Here is a 20,926-nt window from a genome sequence, read left to right on the forward strand (position 1 = left end):
ATGGCAGAGAAAACAGGGCAGAGACATCAGCTCAACCCCAAACAGCAGCTGGACTGTAGGCAGAGACACACACACTCAGTAACTGGCTCAGTCCCCTGGACAAGCGCAGATACCTGCACGCTCTTCCCACGGCTACCTCTGCAGGCCAGGCTGAGCCTGACCTCCTGATGCTTAAATACCCATCAGAGTGAGGGACTGATGGGGATTGGCCAAGAGCAGAGCATCTTTCCAAGACAAAATTGGTGAGGACCAGAAGCCCCCCGGCAGGAGCTGGCTCAGATGCAGGTGTAATCAGTCACACAGGACTGGCTGCTCTGTATGGTCCCGGCTGCCTTGTCTCTCAGGGCTGGTACCCAGCTCTGCTTGGTGAAGCAGGGATATGGGCCCTGCCTTTGCCAGTGGATGCTCAGACTCTTCCTGCCTGCAGAAACAGGCTGCTGTGTTGTGGCACATTTGTCTGGTGACACAGGGTTAGATCAGAGCAAAAGCTGCGTGCACCAGAGCTCCCTCTGTGTTATTTTCAAAGCGGAAACACGGCTGAAATCTCTGCAGGCGACTGAGCAGCCTTCACCAGCCAGCCCCGAGCAGCTCCAGGATGTTCTCCAGCCGCTCAGGAAGCAGTGTAGGAGCTACACTGAGGGAGAGCACTGGGAAGGGGCTGTGGGCAGGCACGCAGATGTGTCAGAGCTTGCCAAGCTCCAGCATCCATTAGAGGAAGCATCTCTTGACATTTGTGGGGAATGGAGACCAGACGCTGTTTCCTCCCCACGCAATGTAGATCTGAGATGCATCATAGTTTCCCCAGTCACAGACGTTTCTGTGCAGGGGGAGGCTTGACCAGCACAAAGCCCTCTGCCTTTCAGACAGCGGATGCTCCTGCCTATTCACCACCCTCAAAGAGCCCTGTCATGTGAGTCAGGGCTGCTTCTGAATCCAGCTTCTCCCATGCTGGATGGAGAGCCCCTGCGTGAGCCAGACGTGGGGGATATATGGAGGTATTGTAGCTGGGAAGATGGGCACTATTCTCAGAAGAGGTTGCCAGCACATAACCAAAACAGGCAGCAGAATGCTGAAGAGAATACCTGAGCAGGGACCACGGCCAACAGGGAATGAACCTGGGCAAGCGCAGCCCGATTCCCACTTCAGCCATGGCACTAGGACCAAGCTGCTCACCGCCTCCTCCGCCTTGGTTTCCCTGTGCGTAACCAAGAGGGAATGAACAGACTTGGACTTCCCTTTCCTGTCTGTCAGGCGTCTCTTGTCACATTTCTCACTCCTACTACATATTCCATGATTAATTCCAGGGCTTCTATCTGCTCTCCATATCTCTTGCCTCCTACCCCACGTTGTTACCAGCTTGCTTCTAGCCTGTGAGTGCAGGAGGAGCCTGGAGCCAAGGCGGCTGTGCTCAGGATGTGCTCAGGGCAGCATGTTTCAAAGCCATGCCCCACAATCCCACTGTATGCCCATACTCTTCCCCAACAAGCCACTCTCTTCAGGAGAGGCCAGGCTTGCTCTCCCCCCAGGTTGCCTCAGCCCCTGGCTGAGGATGCTCCATAAATATGTATGCTACTTATACAGAATTTGCTTAGCATAACTTGCTTAGCTTTAGTAGCTAAATTTGTCAAAGCCTTAGGCTGCAAGCTGTGGACTTTCATCCCGATACACTGAACTTTTACCTAGTTGTGTAAAAGAAGGACCCAGAGCTGGTTCAGACTGGAAGATAAGGAAGCAAGGAAGGCTGCTGCCATTGTCAGCTGACACAGCAACCTTAGAGATAAGAGGAAAAAAAACAACCTAGAAGAAAAGAAAAAACAGGGACAATGAAGGGACCCAGTGAAGAACAGGAAGACCCCAAAACCATTAGGATTTAGGTAATGGTCATATTAGTTACTGTATAATTAATATAAAAATAGTCATATTAACTACTGGTCAGAACTGTTGCATGAAGAAAGGGTGAGGAGCTTTGATTGTGAGGGTGTAATTGCCCAGGGATTTCTCTGTTTGGGGTCCCTCTTTGGAGGCATCCAGTTTGAGCTGCTCTGCATGTCAGAGACAAGAAAAAGGAGGCTTCCCTGTGTCTCTCTGCTCTCCCCAGTAGCGAGTTCTGCTGCAAGACTAAGTTTCTTAGAAGAAGTCCCTGGATCTCCTCACCTTGGAGGCACCCCAGAGCACAGCACATCCCTCTCAGCATACCTGCGGGGCCCAGGGATGACCATCAGCTTATGAGAGCCCTCTGTGCACCAACACTGCTTTGGAGGCGTGCTCCCCATGTCATTGCTGGACCTCTGCCCTGACTGTGAGGGCATGAAGCCTGCCTCAGACCCAGCCTCCTGCGGTGATTTTGGCAACCACAGGAGCTGTTGCTAGGGACGCAGGCTTCCATGAGCATCCAGGCTTGTCTGTGCTTGGGCACATCCCGGGGCAGGCAGGACCCAGGAGCTGTTCGCAACAGAGACACGATGGGGAGAAGAGACCCCATGGCGGCAGCCAGGCGATGCTCTGAGCTGCTGCTGGCGGTGCGAGGACGCCGAGCCCCATCCCCTGCGCTCCATCCCCACCAAGGGCCGCTGGGCACCCACCCGGGCGGGACGCGGCACCACGCGGCGGCGCTGCCCGCGGGGCCGGCTCTGGTCCTGCCCCTCCGCTGGCTCCGCCCGCCGGCCTTCCCCCGCTGCCACACGGGCGGAGCGTGCGGGGAGCCCGCGGCGCTGCTGCAGCCGGAGCCGGGGCCGGGGCCGTGGCCGGGCCGCTCTGCTGGAGCCAGCGGAACCGGCTGCAGCTGCTGGCGGCGGTGGCGGAGCGGCAGCGGCGGCGGAGCGGCGGCGGGATGACCCTCAAGTCGGGGCGCAGCGCCAGCGCCGGCAGCATGCGGACCGCGCTCTCCGACCTCTACCTGGAGCACCTCCTGCAGAACCGGGCCAAGCCCGAGGTGAGCGGCGGCCGGAGGCAGCCCCGATCCGCCCCAGCAGCGGCGCCTCCGGGAGAGCGCGACTCCGACCCCCCCCATCCCTCGGGCCCCTTCCCTGCCGAGGCCGGTCAGAGAGCCCCAGGGTGACCCTTCCCATGTCCCCCGTTTGCCCTGCTGGCCCTTAGCTCAGCACCCTGCGCCCCGGGGGCCTCTCCATCCCGTCCTTCCCGCACACACAAAGGGAGCAGGGCCCCTAAGGCAGAGACCCGATGGCAGGCAGGCAGGCAATGGACACCCATGTATGAGCCTTGCATGTGGCACTGCTGGTTCCCAGCTCTCCAGGAGCAGGGCTGTTTGCTGGGGGTACCTTAGGGGAATGGTCAGCCAGCACGGCCGGGCAGGGAAGAAGGAGCTGAAGGGAGCAGGGGAGGAAGGCTTCAGCATCCTGCCACGGAGGAGCTTGTGCTTGTTTTGCTGCAAAGTTGTAGCTGGTCTGATCTGGAACTGCCTGTCACATGAGCTGATTCAGCTTGAGCAACATCCAGGTCTGCAGCATGGGCTGGAGGGGTGCTGGTGATCATGGTCTTAAGCCCCAGAGAAGGAGGATGCAGACAGCCCCTCACACTCCGTCTCTGGCACAGGGAATGGGCTGGCACCCCACTTCCAGGGAAGGAGCCATGGGTTCTGCTTGGAGTGCTCCTTCCCCAGCCAGTGTCATCTGTGGTAGCTTGGGTACAGCCAGAAGAAGGTCAGCAGTTCCCAGTGCTAAACAGACGGTGCTTTTGTCCAGCAGAGATTTTCAGCTCTGAACAGGAGTCCCTGATGGAGCCATGGCATAATGTGCCTGGGCTGAGGGCTCATTGCCGCTGTGGGGAGCTTCAGAGCAGGGAGGAAATTGTCCTGAAGTGCTGTCCTTGGCCCATCCTGTTGGACACTGTGGCATCCAAAAGAGGCTTGTCTGATGTATCCCACACCAGTGGTTCGTGCACTTTTTATGGCTCAACCTTGGCAGACTGCTTACGAAGAGGGAAAAGAAAGATAAAAAGCTTTTAAAGCCAAGTGGCTGGATCAGGCAGCTGCTGAGAGGAGCTCTGCCATCCCTCTGCCTGCAGGATCCAAGCAGAGGGCCTGCCTGGCTGCAGGCAGAGCAGGGATAAATCACCAATGGCAGGCAGGAGGGCACGCAAAATGTAGGAGCTGGCCTACAGCTCCCTGCTGCTACAGTATGTTTATTCCAATAGGGATAAAGAGAGAGATGGTGAACTGGGATCTGCCTTGGGTCTTTTAAGAGGAGCTCTGCAGAGCTGGCACCCAACAGGGGTTACATGTCCTGAGCTTGCCAGCCACTTGTGCTTGTTGCGGGCATACAGAGATGGTGCTGACCCATGGATGCTGTGAGCCCCTCTGTGGGAAAGGGGGGATATCACCCAGCAGCAGCTCTGGGGAGGGCAACTGGGTCCAGCTGCTCTTTGGCTGGAGTCAAACAGAGCAGCCGGGAGGTTTCTCTTCCCCATTTCTTGTGTTCCTCCCTTGACACGCAAGCCCTCGGTGCGTGGAAGCCGTGTTATTGCTAGAAAACAAGCTAAAGTGGAGGGAGCCACTTGCCTGCTTCCAGTGAGCCCATATCTTGTCCTTATCTCCCAGCTGACAAACACAGATGTACCAAAAAGGTGTGGGCTTTATTCTCAGCTGTGCTCCTGGCTGTCAGGGTGCCCTGGGGCATGTTTCATTATCGCCTGTGACTCAATTGATCAGCTGTAAAATGGGCAGCAAATGTGACCTTTGGGAGTCTGGTAAAGAAGAAGTGGGTGCTTCTGGGGAGACCTGAGCCTGTGGGTGCAGAGGAGACACTGCATATCCCTGTGGGCAGTGGTTCCTGACATCTACCTGGCACCAGCTCCAAAGCAAACTGAGGCCACATTCCCAAGGGATCAAATCCTGAAGTGACTGTGGCCAAAACTAATGGTTGAAAACTGAGCAAAACTTCTGGCCTTGACCAAAATGAAGTGTGGAGGGCTGGCTCCAGCCTTTCCATCCCAAATGCGTTTTCATTTCATGTTGCCATGTTCCAGTCTATGACGGCTTCTGGAGAGAAGTGGTTTTGCAAGGCTTGTTGTGGAAGGTGGGGATGGAGCGGCCAGGCAGCTCGTTGGGTTTCTGCTGTCAGTGCTGTGGCTTTACTGCTTCTCCTTTGGAGGTGGCTGGTTTCATAAACACATCTGGAGGCTGCATCAGGTGGGAAAATGGAGCCTCAGCAAAACTGACTGTGCTTCCGTGAAAACCTGGCCCTTCCCCATTGCAGAGCTCCATGATATGGAGTCAGTTTGAGGGTGTGCAGAGCTGGTGGCATCTTCTAACCTCCACAGCCGCTTGTATCCCTCTCTGTTCCCCTTCTGTCTGCAACGTATTGGTGTTGCTGGGGCCTTTTCCCAGTGTTAGCAATGTTTGATTCAAATGTCTTTCTGGTTTGTTGCTGGAAGGGGTCTTGTGTGAGGTTGCTCCTTGTGCTGGCAGACCTGAGAAGGCAGTAGCCCCCAGCAGGGTTGAATTACTTCTAAATGCCCTGTTGCTTCTCAGCCTGCTGGAGCAGCCCAAAACCAGCTCCCAGAGTCAAGGCTGGGGTTTTGTTTTGCTAGTTTGCTCTTTTTACACATTGCTGTGTTGCTTAAGCCGTGCTGAGACTGTGATGCACACATCTGCTGGCTGGTGGGGGGGTGAGGTTGGAGCACTGGAGGGTGGGAGGAGAGATTGCTGGGCCAGGACACCTCTCCACCAAACAGCCACCAGCCTCCCTGCACGCACCCATGGTAATTATAATGTGAGGGATAACGGTTCCTGGAGGGAGCTGGGATTCTGTGGGTGGCACAGCGTGTCTCCATGCCAGCCGAGAGGGTATGTAGGCCCAGGGGATCCCAGCTCCAGGATTCCCTCCTGTATCCGAGCTGCTGTACTTTGGGGGGCTGCTTGGTGAAGCCAGCAGCATCTGACCACATCCCCCCAGGGTGCCCTGCTCTTCCCCAACCACCCGGTGTTGAAACCTCTTGGTTCGAGCAGCAAGGAGAGCCCAGGAACCAAAGGTGCCCTTTGCACTGCGGTGCTGCTTTCCCCAAGTGCTGCTCCAGCCTCCTGCAAACAAGCTGCTGGTTAATGTTTGATGTGCCCGTGGCACGCAGCCCGGCTGAGCCAGCACAACAGCCAGAGCAACCCTGGCACAGGAGTGACCCCGCTGGGGACAGGACACCAAGGTCCTCGCCAAGGATTGCTCCACACCGATTGAATTCCCTCCTGAGGAATTCGCTGCCCTGCCCTCTGCCTTGAGATGTGAAATCCGGGCTCTTGAGGAAAAGGCAGGCAGGGAGCTGGGGCTCACCTCTTTGGAGCTGGTTGCGTTGCCACCGTTGCGCGTGAGGATCCGTGCCCTCAGCAGCCAGCTGCAAGGCACCCGTATGGCTGAGCAGCTCCCCTGGGTGCAGTCGCACAGCTCAGCCCCACAACCTCCTCGCCCCATGTGTGCCCCCAGGCTGGCCCCAGCGGTGACCAGCTCAGAGCCAGCAGTGGCTGGTGGCCGCAGAGCCGGCTCTTAGCAGCACTCGCAGATGTTTCCTGCAGAGCAGAACGTAAGTAGCCGGGTATGGCCGGCTGCCAGCATGAACTGAAAGGCTCTTGAGGTCACAGGCGATGCTGGGCCAAGCCAGACAAGAGCGTGGTGGCTGCTGGAAGAGCGCAGGGTGGGTGATAGGCACGGCTGGCTCACATGAGAGCCACACGCGTGTCCTGTGGCTGCTGGATGCCGAGCACCGGGGCTGGAATCTCCTGGTCCTCCTTGTGTGCCAGGCGTTTTCCCATCCCTGTCCACCGGCTGCCCAGTGTGGTCAGGAGAAGCCCACACCGTCCCAGCATGGCTCTGTCTGGGGGTCGGTGGAGCACCCTGCTGTGTCCAGAGCTGCCATTAAGTGACTGGTGGCATGGCAGGCGGTGCCTGGTGACAAGGCTCGCTCTGAGGGAGTCACCAGAGTGACAATAGTGCTGCGTCAGCATCGAGGGCTGGGTGCTTTCTCCAGCTCTCAGCAAAAAGCAAAGGTGAGGGCTGGGAGGCTCAGCTGGCAGGGGTGGTGGGGACAGTGACTCCCAACCCTTGGAGCAGGCTGTGCTTGGGACCTTGGTCACTGGGCTCTGCTGAGCCTGGAGCTTTGAAGCCAGGGATTGCATAGGGAAACGCTTTGCCAGGGTCTGACCAAGATAAGCGTGATCTGTGCTGACTCAAACCACCTCACGGGCACTTTGGCCTTGGGCAAGGCTGGAGAAGTTCCTCCTCCTCCTCCTCCTTCTCCCAGAGCTGGCTCAGCAGAGAGCTGGCTCTGAGCACCGCACTGCTGGATCTGTCCCACTGCCCTGCGCATGGTATGGTAGCAGCGTGCCCTGCTGGGGTTGGAAAGGCAGGCTTGGGGGGGCATCTGGGCTGGGATTCAGCCTCCTCCTCCTCCTCCCTGTTTAAGCCACTGGCAGCTGGAGCCCACGTGGTCGCTTTTTTTCCTCTGAGGAGGAGACTGGTTGGCTCTTTTATAAGTAGTTGGCTTAAAAATAAATCCCACATCTTCCCTGTTGCTGCAGTGTGGGCACAAGACTCCCTCCATCCTTTCTGTACCAGCCCAGACCCACCAGTGCTTAAGGTCAAGACTACAACAGTGCCCATGGTCCATCCCTCTCTACCAGTGCCTCTGTCCTGGGTAGTCCTGGCTCTGCTGCCTCTGCTCTCGGCTCCCTCCCTGCTTTCCACCACGGCACAGGGCCGGTCTCAGCTTGACAGCGCTCTGGCACATCCCTAACCAAGCCGATTCTGTTGTGGTTCAGTGCCGTGCCCGCGCCCCACCAGCCAATGCTTTTCACCCCAGTTGCACCCACATGGACCTCCCCACGGCCTGGCTGCACCTCACCCCTTGGCAGCAGTGGGGCTGCAGCCTCTGGCTCTGGGCTGGGTGCCTGCAGTGGGTAAGAGCAAGCCGGGGCAGAGGGTCAGGGCACCACTTCCCAGGCGCTGGCTTGGAGCCCAGGGCCCTGGCACTCCGCTGGATGCTGGCAGGGCGGCGTGCATCGAGGAGAAGTGTTGGCTGTGCCTGGCTGGGCACGGTGTGGCCGCGGTGCTGGTGCAGGACTACAGCAAGCGAGGACCTTGCTGGTGTCCCCGCAGGTTTGCTGGCTGTCGTTCCCAAGCTGGGCGCTGCTGGGAGCACGCTACAAACTGCACAAGAGCAGAGGGTTTCCCGTGGCTGAAAGCCCCTGCATGGTTTCCCAGTGCTGGTCTGCTGCTAGGAGCTGGGGAGGGAAACAGGGAGTTTGTGGATTGACTGGGAGCACATTACCTTTGGTGCCTGGATGCGCGCATGGCTCCGCACTGTGTCGGTTGCCATTGATGTAGATGAGGAGAGGTTGAACTTGTGAGCTGAGCAAGAGCAGAGCTTGGCCCTGGTCTCGGGGGTGTCACAAACTGCTCCGTTCGCTTGGTGAAGCTGTCCTGGGCTTTATGCTCTGCAACAAGCCAGCTGTGAGCCAAGTGCTGCTGCAAGACACAGGTAGGGTTTGGGACTCATTGATGCAGAAGATGATCAGCTGTGGACTCTTGGCTTCTGGTACCTGTAGCATATCCAAAGTTTTCTTACCTCCTGTGTTTCCCAGGCTGGAAAACTGCAGATCAAGCCCACATCCATATCTTCGAGGCTGAAGCTCTTTCACAGAATCATAGAACATAGAATAGTTAGGGTTGGAAAGGACCTTAAGATCATCCAGTTCCAACCCCTTGCCATGCACAGGGAAACCTCACATTAAACCATGTCACCCAAGGCTCTGTCCAATCTAGATCCGAACACTGCCAGGGATGGAGCATTCACCACTTCTTTGGGCAACCCATTCCAGTGCCTCACCACCCTCACAGTAAAGAACTTCCTCCTCATATCCAGCCTGAACTCTTTTTCTTCTCTTGCTCTTCTAATCCTGTCCTCCAGCCCATGGGTCTCTGCTCCCCTGTGTCCCACTTGCACCCCATGCACCCTAACGTGGTGGAGTAGCTCAGCCCCGCAGCAGGGAGCCGGCACCCCCAGGCCCCTAAACGCCAGTGTTTGTTTTGCCCCGACAGGCCATCACTCAGTCCCCGAACGCCATCACTGAGGACATTTATACCAACGGCTCAGTGCCCGGGGGCAGCCCTTCCCACAGCAACGGCCGCGAGATGCGCAAGATACGCCTCGTCCAGTTCGAAAAGGTCATGGAAGAGCCCATGGTGAGAGCTGGCAAGATCCCAGTCCCAAGGCCTGGTGGCACCCGGGAGGGGCGGAGGGGCAGGTAGAACCGTGCCCACAGGCTGGCCTCAGGGGAAGCAGGAGATCACCGGAGCCCTTAGCCATGGGATGGAGGTGCTGGATCCTGCAAGTCCAACGTGGGAGCGAGTCCCGTCAAAGGGTGGCGATGCTTGTGCCAAGAGGAGCTGCGGGGGCTTCCCTAAGCCACTGCACAGCCCACCATGGACATGGGCAAGGAGAGGACTTTGCTGAGAGCACGGCAGCTCTTCCCCTGCAGCAAGCAGTCATGGGTTTTCCTGTCTTCCAGGGAATCACGCTGAAGCTCAACGACAAGCAGAGTTGCATGGTGGCCAGGATCTTCCACGGGGGCATGATTCACAGACAAGGTAACGAGGCCCTCATAGAGGCAGTGTGTGTGGCATGCACGTCTGCAGAGATAGGGTTGCCCCCCAGCACTGCTGGCTTTCCCCTGCGGTGAGGACATCGGTGTCCGTTCCTCCAGCAGGGATATGCCAGGAGCTCGGGGCTCGCTGGTCTGTCTGCATGGTTGGCATGTTAATGCACTGCAGGCTTTAGGGAGAAATAAAGGATAGGGGGAAGGGCTCTCCCAAAAAGGAACCAGAGACCGTCTGTCTCCATCTCGTGATGGGGTCACTGTAACAAGAGATGGGTCATACCCCAGAGACTGCATGGGAAGCTCTTCCCACTCCTAAAGTGCACAGGTGGGACAGGCTTGCTGTGGATTGGCTTTGCAGACCACATGAAGGTGCCAAAAGACATAAATAGGTGCTATTTTCTGGTTTTGGGTCTTGCCAAGGGGACATGGAAATGAGATGTTCTGTGCTTAGAAGTAGTCCCTTTTCCAGCCTTGGATCCAAGTGGGAAGTCTGAGCTTACCCCTGCCAAAATAACATAGGAGTCATTCCAGTAACACTATTGGAGCTTGATTTGGTAGCAGTATATCTGAGGCTGTAATCTGGCTGGGTATATAAACTGAAACCACACACAGTCAAGACAGCTTCTGCTAAGGAGGCTGTCACTTGGCTGCAGGTGGGGTACATGGGGTTGAAACAGGTACTTTGATCAGTCTAAAGCACTGAAAGACACACAGTGGAAAGCAACCTGGCGACCATCAAACTAGGTGAAGACCGTGTATTGGGTGGAGGGGCTTTAGTCCCATGTGCTTAGGTGACATGTGTGGCTCTATGGGCTCCAGACAAACACCCCAGTGTCCTGGCCACAGCTTGCCCAGGGGGTCGGAGGCTGGTGGAGCTGTGTTGGTTTGATGAGTGGCTCCTGTCCAGTCCTGCACTTTGATGTTTCTCCTGTTGCTGGCAGGCTCCCTTCACGTGGGTGATGAAATCATAGAAATCAATGGGCAGAGTGTGAGCAACCACTCAGTTGACCAGCTGCAGAAGATGCTGGTAGGTATCTGTGTTTGGCAGGGCTGTTCCCTAGGAAAGACCTCCTTTGGCCTGCAGATGTGCATGCTGGTTCAGCATTCACCCCCTCCTAGATACTAGAGCCAGCACACAGCTGCCTGCTGCAGTGTGGTGTGGCTGTACCAGGGTGCTGTGATACAGCTGAGCACCAGGTCTCCATACAGCCTTGGTGGTCTGTGCTTGCTGCTTGTTTCTGGCCCTGGGAGCAGCAGTGAAGGCTGTTGGCTGGGGCCCTGACGTGCTGATGTGCGTGGGGCTTGGAAACCACCTCTCCTTGCCAAGGCTGCTGTGCAACTCCAGACCAGGGGCTGGCTGCTCTTGCAGCCCTGAGGCTCTCCTATGGGTCTCCTTGGTGCTGTTTTCTTGCTGTTGAGGTCATGGTGACCCTGATAGGCCCTTGCTGGAGATAGCTTTGTGCCATGCTCCTTTCCTGCCTGGTGGGACATCCTTGCTCCAAGGAGGAGCTTGTCTTTGCCTCCTGAGGATGGTTGGCCCAGGAGGCCCCTCCAAGCCTCCAAGTGTGGTTATACCCACAGGACTGAATAGGTCTTGGTGTGGAGCAACAGTGGCTTGTGGCAGGCAAGGGAGTGCTGTGCCTCTAATGTCACCAGGAGGGAAGGAGGCTGCTGCCTCCAGGCACCACCTCCTCCAACTCTTCTTTCTCCCCTTCCTTCTTCACTAGAAAGAAACCAAGGGCATGGTCTCAATAAAAGTCATTCCCAACCAGCAAAGCCGCCTGCCTGCTCTCCAGGTAAGTGCAGCCTCCAGACCCACTGTGCTGGGACATGGGACATGGCTTATGGGGCTGGGGAGGGACCAGAGCAAAGCACAGGGGACCAGTGCTGGAGAGAGAGCTGTGCTGAGCCCTGGGGATGGCTGCCAGTGAGGATGAAGGGACCTATCCTGTGCTTACATTGCTGCAAAGGAGCAGATTTCGGCCCCATTTCCCCAATATGTATGTAGGGATGCTGGCTCCCGAGCCGCAGCGGTACATGCATGCAGTGTTTGGTGATGATAAAGCAGCGGCTTGGGCACACCAGGAAGCGTCAGAGAGTTTCCTGCCACCTTCAGAGCCGCAGCCGTTAGAGCCACATCCCCCTGGCAGGGCCACAGCAGCTCCTCCCAGGCTCTGGCTGCTCCGCACCGTCCCTGATGCTCAGTGCATCAGTGCAGGGAGGGTGGCGCAGGTCCGGATGCCACCAGCGCGCTTGTGAGCAGCGAGTGGGAGGACGGAAGCGCCGGGGGAGAGGAAGGCAGCTCCTTGTGCTGCCTCTGCTGGGGTGGGGGTGATGTGCTGCGACACGGTGACACTGCCTGGCTCTGCCTTTGGACTCCTGCTGCGGCTCAGGATGCTCAGGATAGGGGAGGGCTGGCTCCTATGCCAAGGGTTCGGTGTGTGGTGGCTGGGATGCAGGATGCTGTCCTGTCTCTGGGTGCAGGAGCCAATCCCAATGCAGGCACCGCATCATGGACAGGCAGGAGTGGGAGGGGAGCTCAGAGGCAGAGGGATGAGCTGGGGGAGCCCATGGCACCCTCTTTCCTTACGCAGAGCAGTGACATGTGAACATGATGACAGCTGAAAGCTGCCTCCGTGGCTTGCTCAACACACATTGTCCCCATTCCAGCTTACCCAGCCTTGCATGTGTTTGTTTATCAAACAGCCCCATGCCTGTCCTGCTGTCCGTCTGCCCTCCCTGGCCTGACCCAGCCAGCTCAGTGCCAGGGGAAAAGCTACCTCTGAGGAGAAGAACACAGCTGCTGACTCACCCAACACTGGCCACGGGCTCAGGGAAGGACACAGGGAACAAACTCCTTCCAGCAGCAGCAGTTGTCCTTCCTCTTGCTGTGCCCAGGGCCGTGGTGCTGTCAGCTCATGGGCTGCCTGCGTCTCTGCTTGTTGCAGTCCACTGCTGAGAGTGTTCTTCTCTTTCACTGGATCCCTGTGATGACCTTCATCCCACGGCCTGGCAGGCAGGACAGTGCGGGTCCCGGCATCACAAACCCTGCTCACCTGGCTTGCCCTGCAGCCTGGTAACCAGCTACTTTGAGGCCCCTGAGTGTCTCTTGGGGCAGGGCTGCTTGGAGGATCCTAATGCACTGACCACTGTGGGCTCTCGAGGTCACCTCCGACCTGTTCCGAGGCACAAACAGCAGCCTTCTGGCTATAAAGACTAGGGCTTCCTATGCTGGAGCCTGCTTGGTACCTGGGCTTCTAGCCCCAGGGAGGGCACAGGCAGCAGGCAGACAAATAGCTGGCGTTTGGAGCTGGCCTGTTGCAGTCTGTCTGTGATGCCTGGAGCTGTCTGATGCTGACTCCGAATAGGTGTAAGGCAGGGTCTTTCTTTGTCTGCCTTGGTGTACTGGGGCTTGTGGGAGCAGAGGGCTCCAGGCAGTGCTTGCTGTGCATCCCTCGTGTGTATGTGTTGGTGGCCATCTTCCTGGTGCCAGAGAGTGCTTTCAAAGCAAGCATCAGTCCTTATCCTGAAAGGAGATTCCACTCTTATTGTCTCCCATTGTGAGCTCTCATGTCACAGCTTGATCCGTATGCTCTGCTTTTCTGGCACTGAAAGGGAGCCATTATTCATGTCCTGCTGGCCCTGTGCCTCCAGCAGCAGGGCTGAAGGAGGACCCACTGTGGGACATGGTTTTCCTTTGGAACAAGGGCAGCATGGTTTACCCTACCCAGTGAGGATGAATTTCCAGGCCCTGCCTATCTCACCTGAGCACAGGACATCGGCATCACCCCACAGGAATCCCTTTGCCCCTTTGCTACGTGCTGCATTTCTGGGATGAATAACTTGATAGGGTGCCCGTGTCAGGGACACGTTGCAGCTGCAGCAGCGTTTCAGGTGAGGAACCGTTCACCCAGGCACCGAGAGCAAACGGCAATGCAGAAAACACTGGGTGCACACGCGTGCTCTGCCCTCCTCCCAGGGATAGGTGACTCTCATCCATCCTGCTGCTCCCTGACGGTCTGTTCTTCCTGAGCAACTCCATGTGCAAAAGGCTATAATGCCATTCCTTGCCTGACCATGCAAAGATATTCAGGGGCTGTGAGAGCCCAAGGAGGGCTTGAGGCTGTGGGAGGCAGCAGCATCATCTGCCCTGGTGGCAGCAGGCACTGCAGACTCCCTCCCAAAGAGGGAGGGACAGGGAAGGGCCACTTTCCCATGCTTTCCTGGTGCCCGGGGCTTGCCCAGCCCCAGGATGGTGGCACAGTGCCCTGGGAGCAGCAGCAGCTCATTCGCCATTGCAGCTGCGAGGAACATAATGTGAGAGCAGCTGATGCTGAAGAGGCCAGGACAGACCTAGGCAGGGACATCGCAGGCTGGGCTCCCCGAGGGCCCTGTGCCATGCAGTGGGGTGCACGGTGCTGGGGAGAGGCCAGGGCACAGCAGCTGGGGATTGAGATGTGGCTGTCCCTGCAGTCCCCAGGACATGGGATTGCAGGGGACACTGTTTTGATGGCTTCTCTCTGCTCACCCCATTGCAGCCCCTGTGTTGGTCTCCCCTCTGGCTGGTTCAGCTCATTGACACCGTGCAGCAGTGTAGTGGGGGGACTACATGTCAGGGTCCAAGCTCAAGCTGTGGAGCATGCTAGAGGTTGCAGTTGTTTCAGTGGATCCCAGTAGGGCCAAGATGCCATCCTCCTTCTTTCTTCCCTCCTCCCTCTTCCCAGCATGTCTCACTGCAGCTCCGTGCTCATGAGCTTCCCCCCCAAGGCTTCGTGCATCTCCTTTCTCCCTACCTGGCCTCATGGGGTGTGCAAAGCAGCAGGGGCTGGGATCAGCCACCCTGCATGCCCGTGCTGATGCCAGCCTGCTCTCTCTTTGGCAGATGTTCATGAGGGCGCAGTTTGACTATGACCCCAAGAAAGACAACCTGATCCCCTGCAAGGAAGCGGGGCTGAAGTTTCAGACTGGTGACGTGATTCAAATCATAAACAAGGATGACAGCAACTGGTGGCAGGGCCGGGTGGAGGGCTCCTGCACCGAGTCGGCAGGACTCATCCCTTCTCCAGAGCTGCAGGAGTGGTAGGTGCCTGGGGTTGGTCTGGATCTGGGAGCAGAGGTGGGAACAGTGACCATGCGCTATGAGGAGCGTGGCTGCGTTGGGTAACACCAGTGTCAGTGCTGGGAAGAGGAGGCAGATGTCTCCTTCGTCTGCCACAGGGTGAGCCTTTACCTGTCCCAGCAGCCACCCTTGCATGCCTGAGGGACAATCCCACTGCTCCCCCGGGGCCTGGGGTGATGGCCGGGCTATGGTGGTGTTCTCCTCTCTTGGCAGGCGTGTGGCGAGCGTCACCCAGTCCGGTCAGAGCGAATCCCCGAGCTGCAGCCCCTTTGGGAAGAAGAAGAAGTGCAAAGATAAATACCTGGCCAAGCACAGCTCAAGTGAGTGTGAGCGGGGCGGTGGGCTCCATCCCCAGTGCTGGCCATCACCCCTGCCTCTGGGACAGACGTGTCCATGGAGTCAGACCAAACAGCCCAGGCACTGAGCTTCTGTGCTCTGTGCAGTGACAGCCACTATGGCTCTTGGCACTAGGCTCCTTGGGAGGCTGGGCTCCTGAGGCTCAGACCCCATGGGCTGCTGACTGCAGTTAGGGAGCAGCCTGAACTGCTCCTCACAACTGCTGTGTCCCCAGTGGGGCAGGGACCCTGCGAACACCCTGTGCTAAGCACGCCTCGTGCCAGGCGGGTCCCTGAGGATGTGCTGGCTCCCAGCCTGGCCCACAGCTCCGACCAGGAACAAACAAGGCCATAAATCAGCAAAATAAATAAAGCTCCCCCAGCAACAAGCTCCCTGCTGCCTCCCCATGCAGCTCCCAGCTCCTGCTGTCCTGAGCTGTTACTGAGTGAGAGCTGCCCTGGCTTCTCCTTTGGTGGCTGCTGGTCCAGCTCCCCATAGCCCTCCGCAAGATGCCCTATTCCCCAAGCAGGGATGAGCTCCCAGCCCAATCCTGATGCTCCCTCCATTTGCCCAAGGACCTGCCTTTGGCCTGACACACACATAGCCCTGCTGCTGCAGCCAAACCAGCTCTGACCACTTGTTTCTCCTCTGCTCCAGTTTTTGACCAGCTGGATGTGGTTTCCTATGAGGAGGTGGTGAGGCTGCCTGCCTTCAAGAGGAAGACTCTGGTGCTCATCGGTAGGTCCTGTGTGCCGTGGGATCCTGGGGGGACCGTACAGGGCTGGGGCAGTGTGGCCCTTAGTGAGCTCTGGGGAGTATTTCTTCTACCTGGAGCAGGCACCAAGCAGGCTGACCTCCACGTGGCACTGCACGTGGTCTGGCATCTGCACTGTGATGCTGGGCTTGGGTTAACTCAGGAGTTTCTAGTTCCCGGGTGTCTTTATGGGTGACTCCTATTTAAAGCAGCTCTGGTCTGCCCAGCTGCCTCTGGGGCAAGCACTCAAGCACTGTGGGTGCTGAGCACTATGGCCATGGGCAGCCCAGCTCAGCAGGCACCAGTCCATTCTCCGGCTGGGGCTATGGGGGAGTGTGCCCAGGGCAGGGAGTGCCGCTTCCAGGGCTGGAAACCACCACAGACCAGCTCAGGCAGCAGGTCCTGGACAAGGCTTTGGGAGCTCTGCACCGTTCCTCAGGCTTCCCCGAGCCCATCTCCAGCTTCCATCCCTCCTTGTCTGCAGGGGCCAGCGGCGTGGGCCGTAGCCACATCAAGAACGCTCTGCTCAGCAACAACCCGGACAAGTTCATGTACCCACCCCCTTGTAAGTACCCAGGGCAGAGGCACAGGACACGCTTCTTGTCACCTCCTCGAGCCAGGGCCTTCTGACAGCAGATGGGACACAGGGAGATATTCCTTGCCACCAAGACCCTGATGTTGGAGGCCACCCTGTCTGCTGTCCCATGGGCTGAGCCTGCCAATGGCTGCAGGGTTGCTGCCACCTGCATTGCAGACACCTCACTCTTTGCATCCTAACAGCTCTCATTGGGCTTGCTGAGTTCCCTAATTGCCTCAAGCAGGAAAGGGGATTAGTACAGCCAAGTCTTGAGGGCCTCTGTGCGCTAGCCTCCTGCTCAACAAGGGAAGGCAGGATGCCCAGGTCATCCAGAGCAGAGCATTCCCGCTCTGCTCTGTCCCCTGTTCCTTCTGGGCACCAGCACCCACCATGTCCCTCTCTGTGCAGACACCACACGACCCCAGAAGAAGAATGAGGTGGATGGGAAGGACTACTACTTTGTGTCCACTGAGGAGATGACCCGGGACATCTCAGCCAACGAGTTCCTGGAGTTTGGAAGCTACCAGGGAAACATGTTTGGCACCAAGTTTGAAACAGTGCACAAGATCCATCAGCAGGACAAGGTCGCTATTTTGGACATTGAGCCTCAGGTAGGGAGCAGGGGATGGGGTGGCCACCAATTGAAGTCCCTGTGCGCTGGCTGTCACTGTCCCTGCCCTCCCCTTGCCCACCCACCCTTCACAAAGGAACAAGCCAGGAGCGCTGGGGCGGCATTTCCATTCCCACGTGTGAGTGCAGTGAGGATGTTCCCTGTCACAGCACACATCTGGCTATGACAGCAGGGCCAGGCTGCCACGGGAGGTGCAGGGCCAGCACCGGCCTCATACAAGGTCCCTTTCCCCTCTCCAGCACCAAGTGTGTGAGTGCTGCTTTGCACTGTGTCCAGTACCCAGCTCAGAGCAGGCTGGGGATGCCCTTCTATCCTCCCCATGGAAACCCTCTGGTAACTGCACCCTTCTCTCTCTCCCCAGACCCTGAAGATCGTCCGCACGGCCGAGCTCTCCCCATTCATAGTGTTCATTGCCCCAACAGACAAGGCAGAGCAGGTGAGTGGCAGGGCACTGAGCCCGAGTTCTGCTCAGGCAGAACTGCAGCAGTCAGGGCTTGCTCTCTGCTCCGTATCAGCTTCTTCTGCTGCACTGATCCTTGTGGTCCAGGAGAGCAGACCTGAGAAACAGGAACTGGTGATTCCTGCAGCTGTAGACTCCCTCCCAGACTGACACCCCCCAACAACCCTTATGCTTGCAGTATACTTAGTGCTTAACATGTAGTGGGGTGTCCAGCCCAGCACCCAGGGCCATCTCCAGCTGCAGCAGTGCTGCAGAGCAGGAACATTTGTCCTGCCATTGGCTATGCAAATGGGACACACATACAGCAGCTCCTTTCATTCTCTGCCTCATTAAGCTGCTCATCTCTCCAAAACTGGGATGAAAGCAGCACTGATGCTGCAGTTAACTCATGCAGCACCACAAGGCTAGCAGCCACACTGCCATTGCCCAGGAAGCCCCTGATGCAGGGCTGCAGAGAGCAGTGCTGCCTGCCCTGCCAAGACACAGGACCAGCTCCCAAAAGGGCTGACCTCTGCAGGGAAATGGGAAGTGATGGGAGAACAGGGAAACCCACAGAGCAGCGCTCCTCCTGGTCTTGTGTCCAGGGGCTTTCCCCCAGGACACAGGGAAATGGACTGAAGATGAGAGAGGGGAGATTCAAATTAGGCATTAGGGAGAAGTTCTTCCCTGTGAGGGTGCTGAGGCGCTGGCACAGGGTGCCCAGAGAAGCTGTGGCTGCCCCATCCCTGGCAGTGTTCAAGGGCAGGTTGGACACAGGGGCTTGGAGCAAGCTGCTCTAGTGGAAGGTGTCCCTGCCTGTGGCAGGGGGTGGAGCTGGATGAGCTTTGAGCTCCCTTCCAACACAAACCATGCTGTGATTCTATGTCCAGACAGCACCACCTCTCCCAGCTTGCTAATTTGGGGTCCATAAAGCTTAAAGTAACAGTTTGCAGGGCAAGTGTTTATGCAGCAGAGCAAGCATCCCACAGGCATTTAGCAGCACGGTGAGCACAGAGGGCTGCAAAGCCAGTTGCAGAAGGCTGGGGGGGCAAATGCCAGGCCAGGAAGGGCAGTGGGCAGCCTGCTGCATCCCACCCCATGGCTGCCTCCAGGCAGAGGAGCTGGCTCTGCCGCAGTGGGCAGGGCCAGCCCTGCTGGTGCAGGCACTATATATAGCTGCTGCTGCAGCTCAGGTAGCTGCTTACCAGGAGGGATGCAACAGAGCCAAAACGTGAGCTGGCAGAGCTCATAGGAGCCAGGCACACTGCTTATTGCCCACCCCATGAGCTGCTGGGCAGCACACAGCAGAGCTCAGCAAGAACTGCACCCCAAGCTCTTTGCCCATCTCCAGGCACAGAAGCAGGGAGCTGCTTGCATTTCAAGCTCTGTTGGTGACATTAAGTGGAAATGAGTCTGGACTTTGCTATTGAGGGGCACACAGAGACATGCTGCTGGGATGCCCTTGCTAGCTGCGGCGCTGTGCAGAACAGCCACACTGGCTGAAGGAGGCAGGCAGCTTTGCTTTTACTATGACAAAATCTATCCCAGCCAAAAGCTGCCTGCTAGCCGGTGCTGCCCAGGTCAAGAGCCGGTGGGGACAGACCATCCTGCAGGGATCCTACCTCAAAACTAGCCTCAGGTCTCAAGCTGGCTCCACTGCATAGTGTAGTAATGGGCAGCCTGCTGCTCGGTGAACCTTCTCCTTCTAGGGAGCTGCCACAAAGCATTTCAAAGATCAGTACCAGACCAATGTGCAACAGCTCTGTCATCACTCCAGCAGATAACCTGATGCTCTCAGCGTGGCACAGAAGTCCAGCAAAACCCCCAGACACACTCCCAGAGACAATGCACCAGCTCCTATCTTGTCAGACTGCATGGATGCTCTGATGCTTAGCAACCACTTGAGCAGTTTTGGTGGTAGTTGGAGGGAGTTTGGCTGCTGGGGCGGGCTGTGAAGTTCCCCTCCTCCCTCCCCAGCCTCCTGATCCACTGTCCTATTTCTTGCAGACAGAGGCTCTGCAGCAGCTCCGGAAGGATTCGGAGAGCATCCGGAGCCGATACGCACACTACTTCGACCTCTCGCTGGTCAACAACGGGGTGGAAGAAAGCCTCCAGCTGCTGCAGGAAGCCTTTGAGCAGGCCTGCAACTCCCCACAGTGGGTGCCTGTCTCCTGGGTCTACTGAGAGGGCATCCGACCCCAGCCGCTTCCCATCAGCCATCCTGCAGCTATGGGGAGAAACCTCCTCAGCTTTCCCTGATCCACACACAGCCCAGCACAACTCCCTTCCTCTGCTGCTCCACGGACATGGTCTCAATTGGGTGACACACACAACAGGATCCCAAGGGAACACAGGACAGGGAATGCCCAGGGGACAGCTGCCTCCCTGGGTACCACAACGCAGTGTTAAGTTAAATGGCTACAGCCAAGCTCAGAGCATCCCGTTAGCTCAGAGCACAGCTCCCACCTCACTGGGTAGGGGAAAGCGAAGTCCTGCTGGAGCACCCAGATGATCTCTGCATCAGCCCCAAGGGAAGTGAAAGAGCAGAGGCTTTGCAGGCAGATGTCCCCTACCATGAGCACACTGCCACAAACACCTCAATAGCCTGGCTGGAGGCTGCAAGGAAACCCACACCTTAGGAGGCTTCACACAGAACACACCAGCGCTCCTATATCTAAGGGTTTCTCCTCACACATGGGAAAGAGCAGGAAAAGGAGAGCATGGATTTGATGCTGGTGGCATGGGGCTGCCACCCCCAGGCAGGCCTCAGCCCACGTTCTGAGGCTGGAACTATGCGATTCCCCCTGTGCAACTGTAGCTGTAAAAACTCAGTGTATCTCAGCTCTCACCGTGCAGCTTGGATTGTTACTGCGTCAGCAGCAGCCAAGGAAGTCCCAGGGACTAAACCCCAGAGGGACAGACAATTTCAATGGGTAAATCTAGCCACAAGTAGCAGTTGCATGCAATAGAAACAGCATCTCTACAAAGATCATCCAGGCATGCTTTTTGTAGGGTGTACTTGCACACTGTATGTGAACATAAAAGCCATCCCTGCAAAGGGGATACTCCTGCAGGAGTATAGTGAAGCACAAACCCCACCGTGACCATGTCTGGGAAGCATCACCCTGGCTCCTGGGCAAACCATAGCCATCATTTCGGTGAACTCTCTCATTTGTGTGTTCAGCAGTCAGCTAAGGGAAAGGGGTTCAGAAGTCTTGTGCGGTTCTTAGAGGATGCCAAAAATACAATCGATGTGCAATAGGGACCTTTGTTCTGATCCACTGCAGGGAAACAATGAGCAGCAATAAACGTGTGCTGAGACATTGCCATGACTGGTGTTGTACCTCTTCCTCTGAGCACTTCCTGGAAGTCTGTTCTCACCTCTCTGCCCCTAACACACAAGGTTGGGCAGGCCAGCACCAAAAAGTCCCTCCAGCAACCATCAGACCTCTCCAGCACAGGCAAAGGA

General features: G+C 57.3%; 1 protein-coding gene across 1 annotated transcript; it reads left to right on the plus strand.

Moving 5' to 3' along the window:
• The first annotated feature begins 2,670 nt into the window (after positions 1 to 2,670).
• Positions 2,671 to 20,789, plus strand: MPP1 (MAGUK p55 scaffold protein 1). Its single transcript, XM_062640429.1, has 12 exons — positions 2,671 to 2,932; positions 9,042 to 9,185; positions 9,512 to 9,590; positions 10,543 to 10,628; positions 11,329 to 11,397; positions 14,484 to 14,680; positions 14,934 to 15,040; positions 15,714 to 15,794; positions 16,295 to 16,375; positions 16,796 to 16,998; positions 17,380 to 17,454; positions 19,465 to 20,789. Exons 1-12 carry the CDS (start codon positions 2,831 to 2,833, stop codon positions 19,639 to 19,641), a joined length of 1,401 nt encoding a protein of 466 aa, XP_062496413.1. The 5' UTR covers positions 2,671 to 2,830; the 3' UTR covers positions 19,642 to 20,789.
• The last annotated feature ends 137 nt before the right edge of the window (positions 20,790 to 20,926 follow it).

Source organism: Pezoporus occidentalis, unplaced genomic scaffold (assembly GCF_034315485.1).
Source record: "Pezoporus occidentalis ecotype Australia unplaced genomic scaffold, CSIRO_AGI_Poc_V1 ctg65, whole genome shotgun sequence".
Lineage (NCBI taxonomy): Eukaryota > Metazoa > Chordata > Aves > Psittaciformes > Psittacidae > Pezoporus > Pezoporus occidentalis.

Excerpts from the sequence above, each read along its gene's own strand:
- MPP1 (XM_062640429.1), top strand. The coding sequence starts at position 2,831 with ATGACCCTCAAGTCGGGGCGCAGCGCCAGCGCCGGCAGCATGCGGACC. Across the intron at positions 10,629-11,328 it reads ACCAGCTGCAGAAGATGCTG|AAAGAAACCAAGGGCATGGT; the intron begins GTAGGTATCTGT and ends CTTCTTCACTAG. Across the intron at positions 15,041-15,713 it reads CCTGGCCAAGCACAGCTCAA|TTTTTGACCAGCTGGATGTG; the intron begins GTGAGTGTGAGC and ends CCTCTGCTCCAG.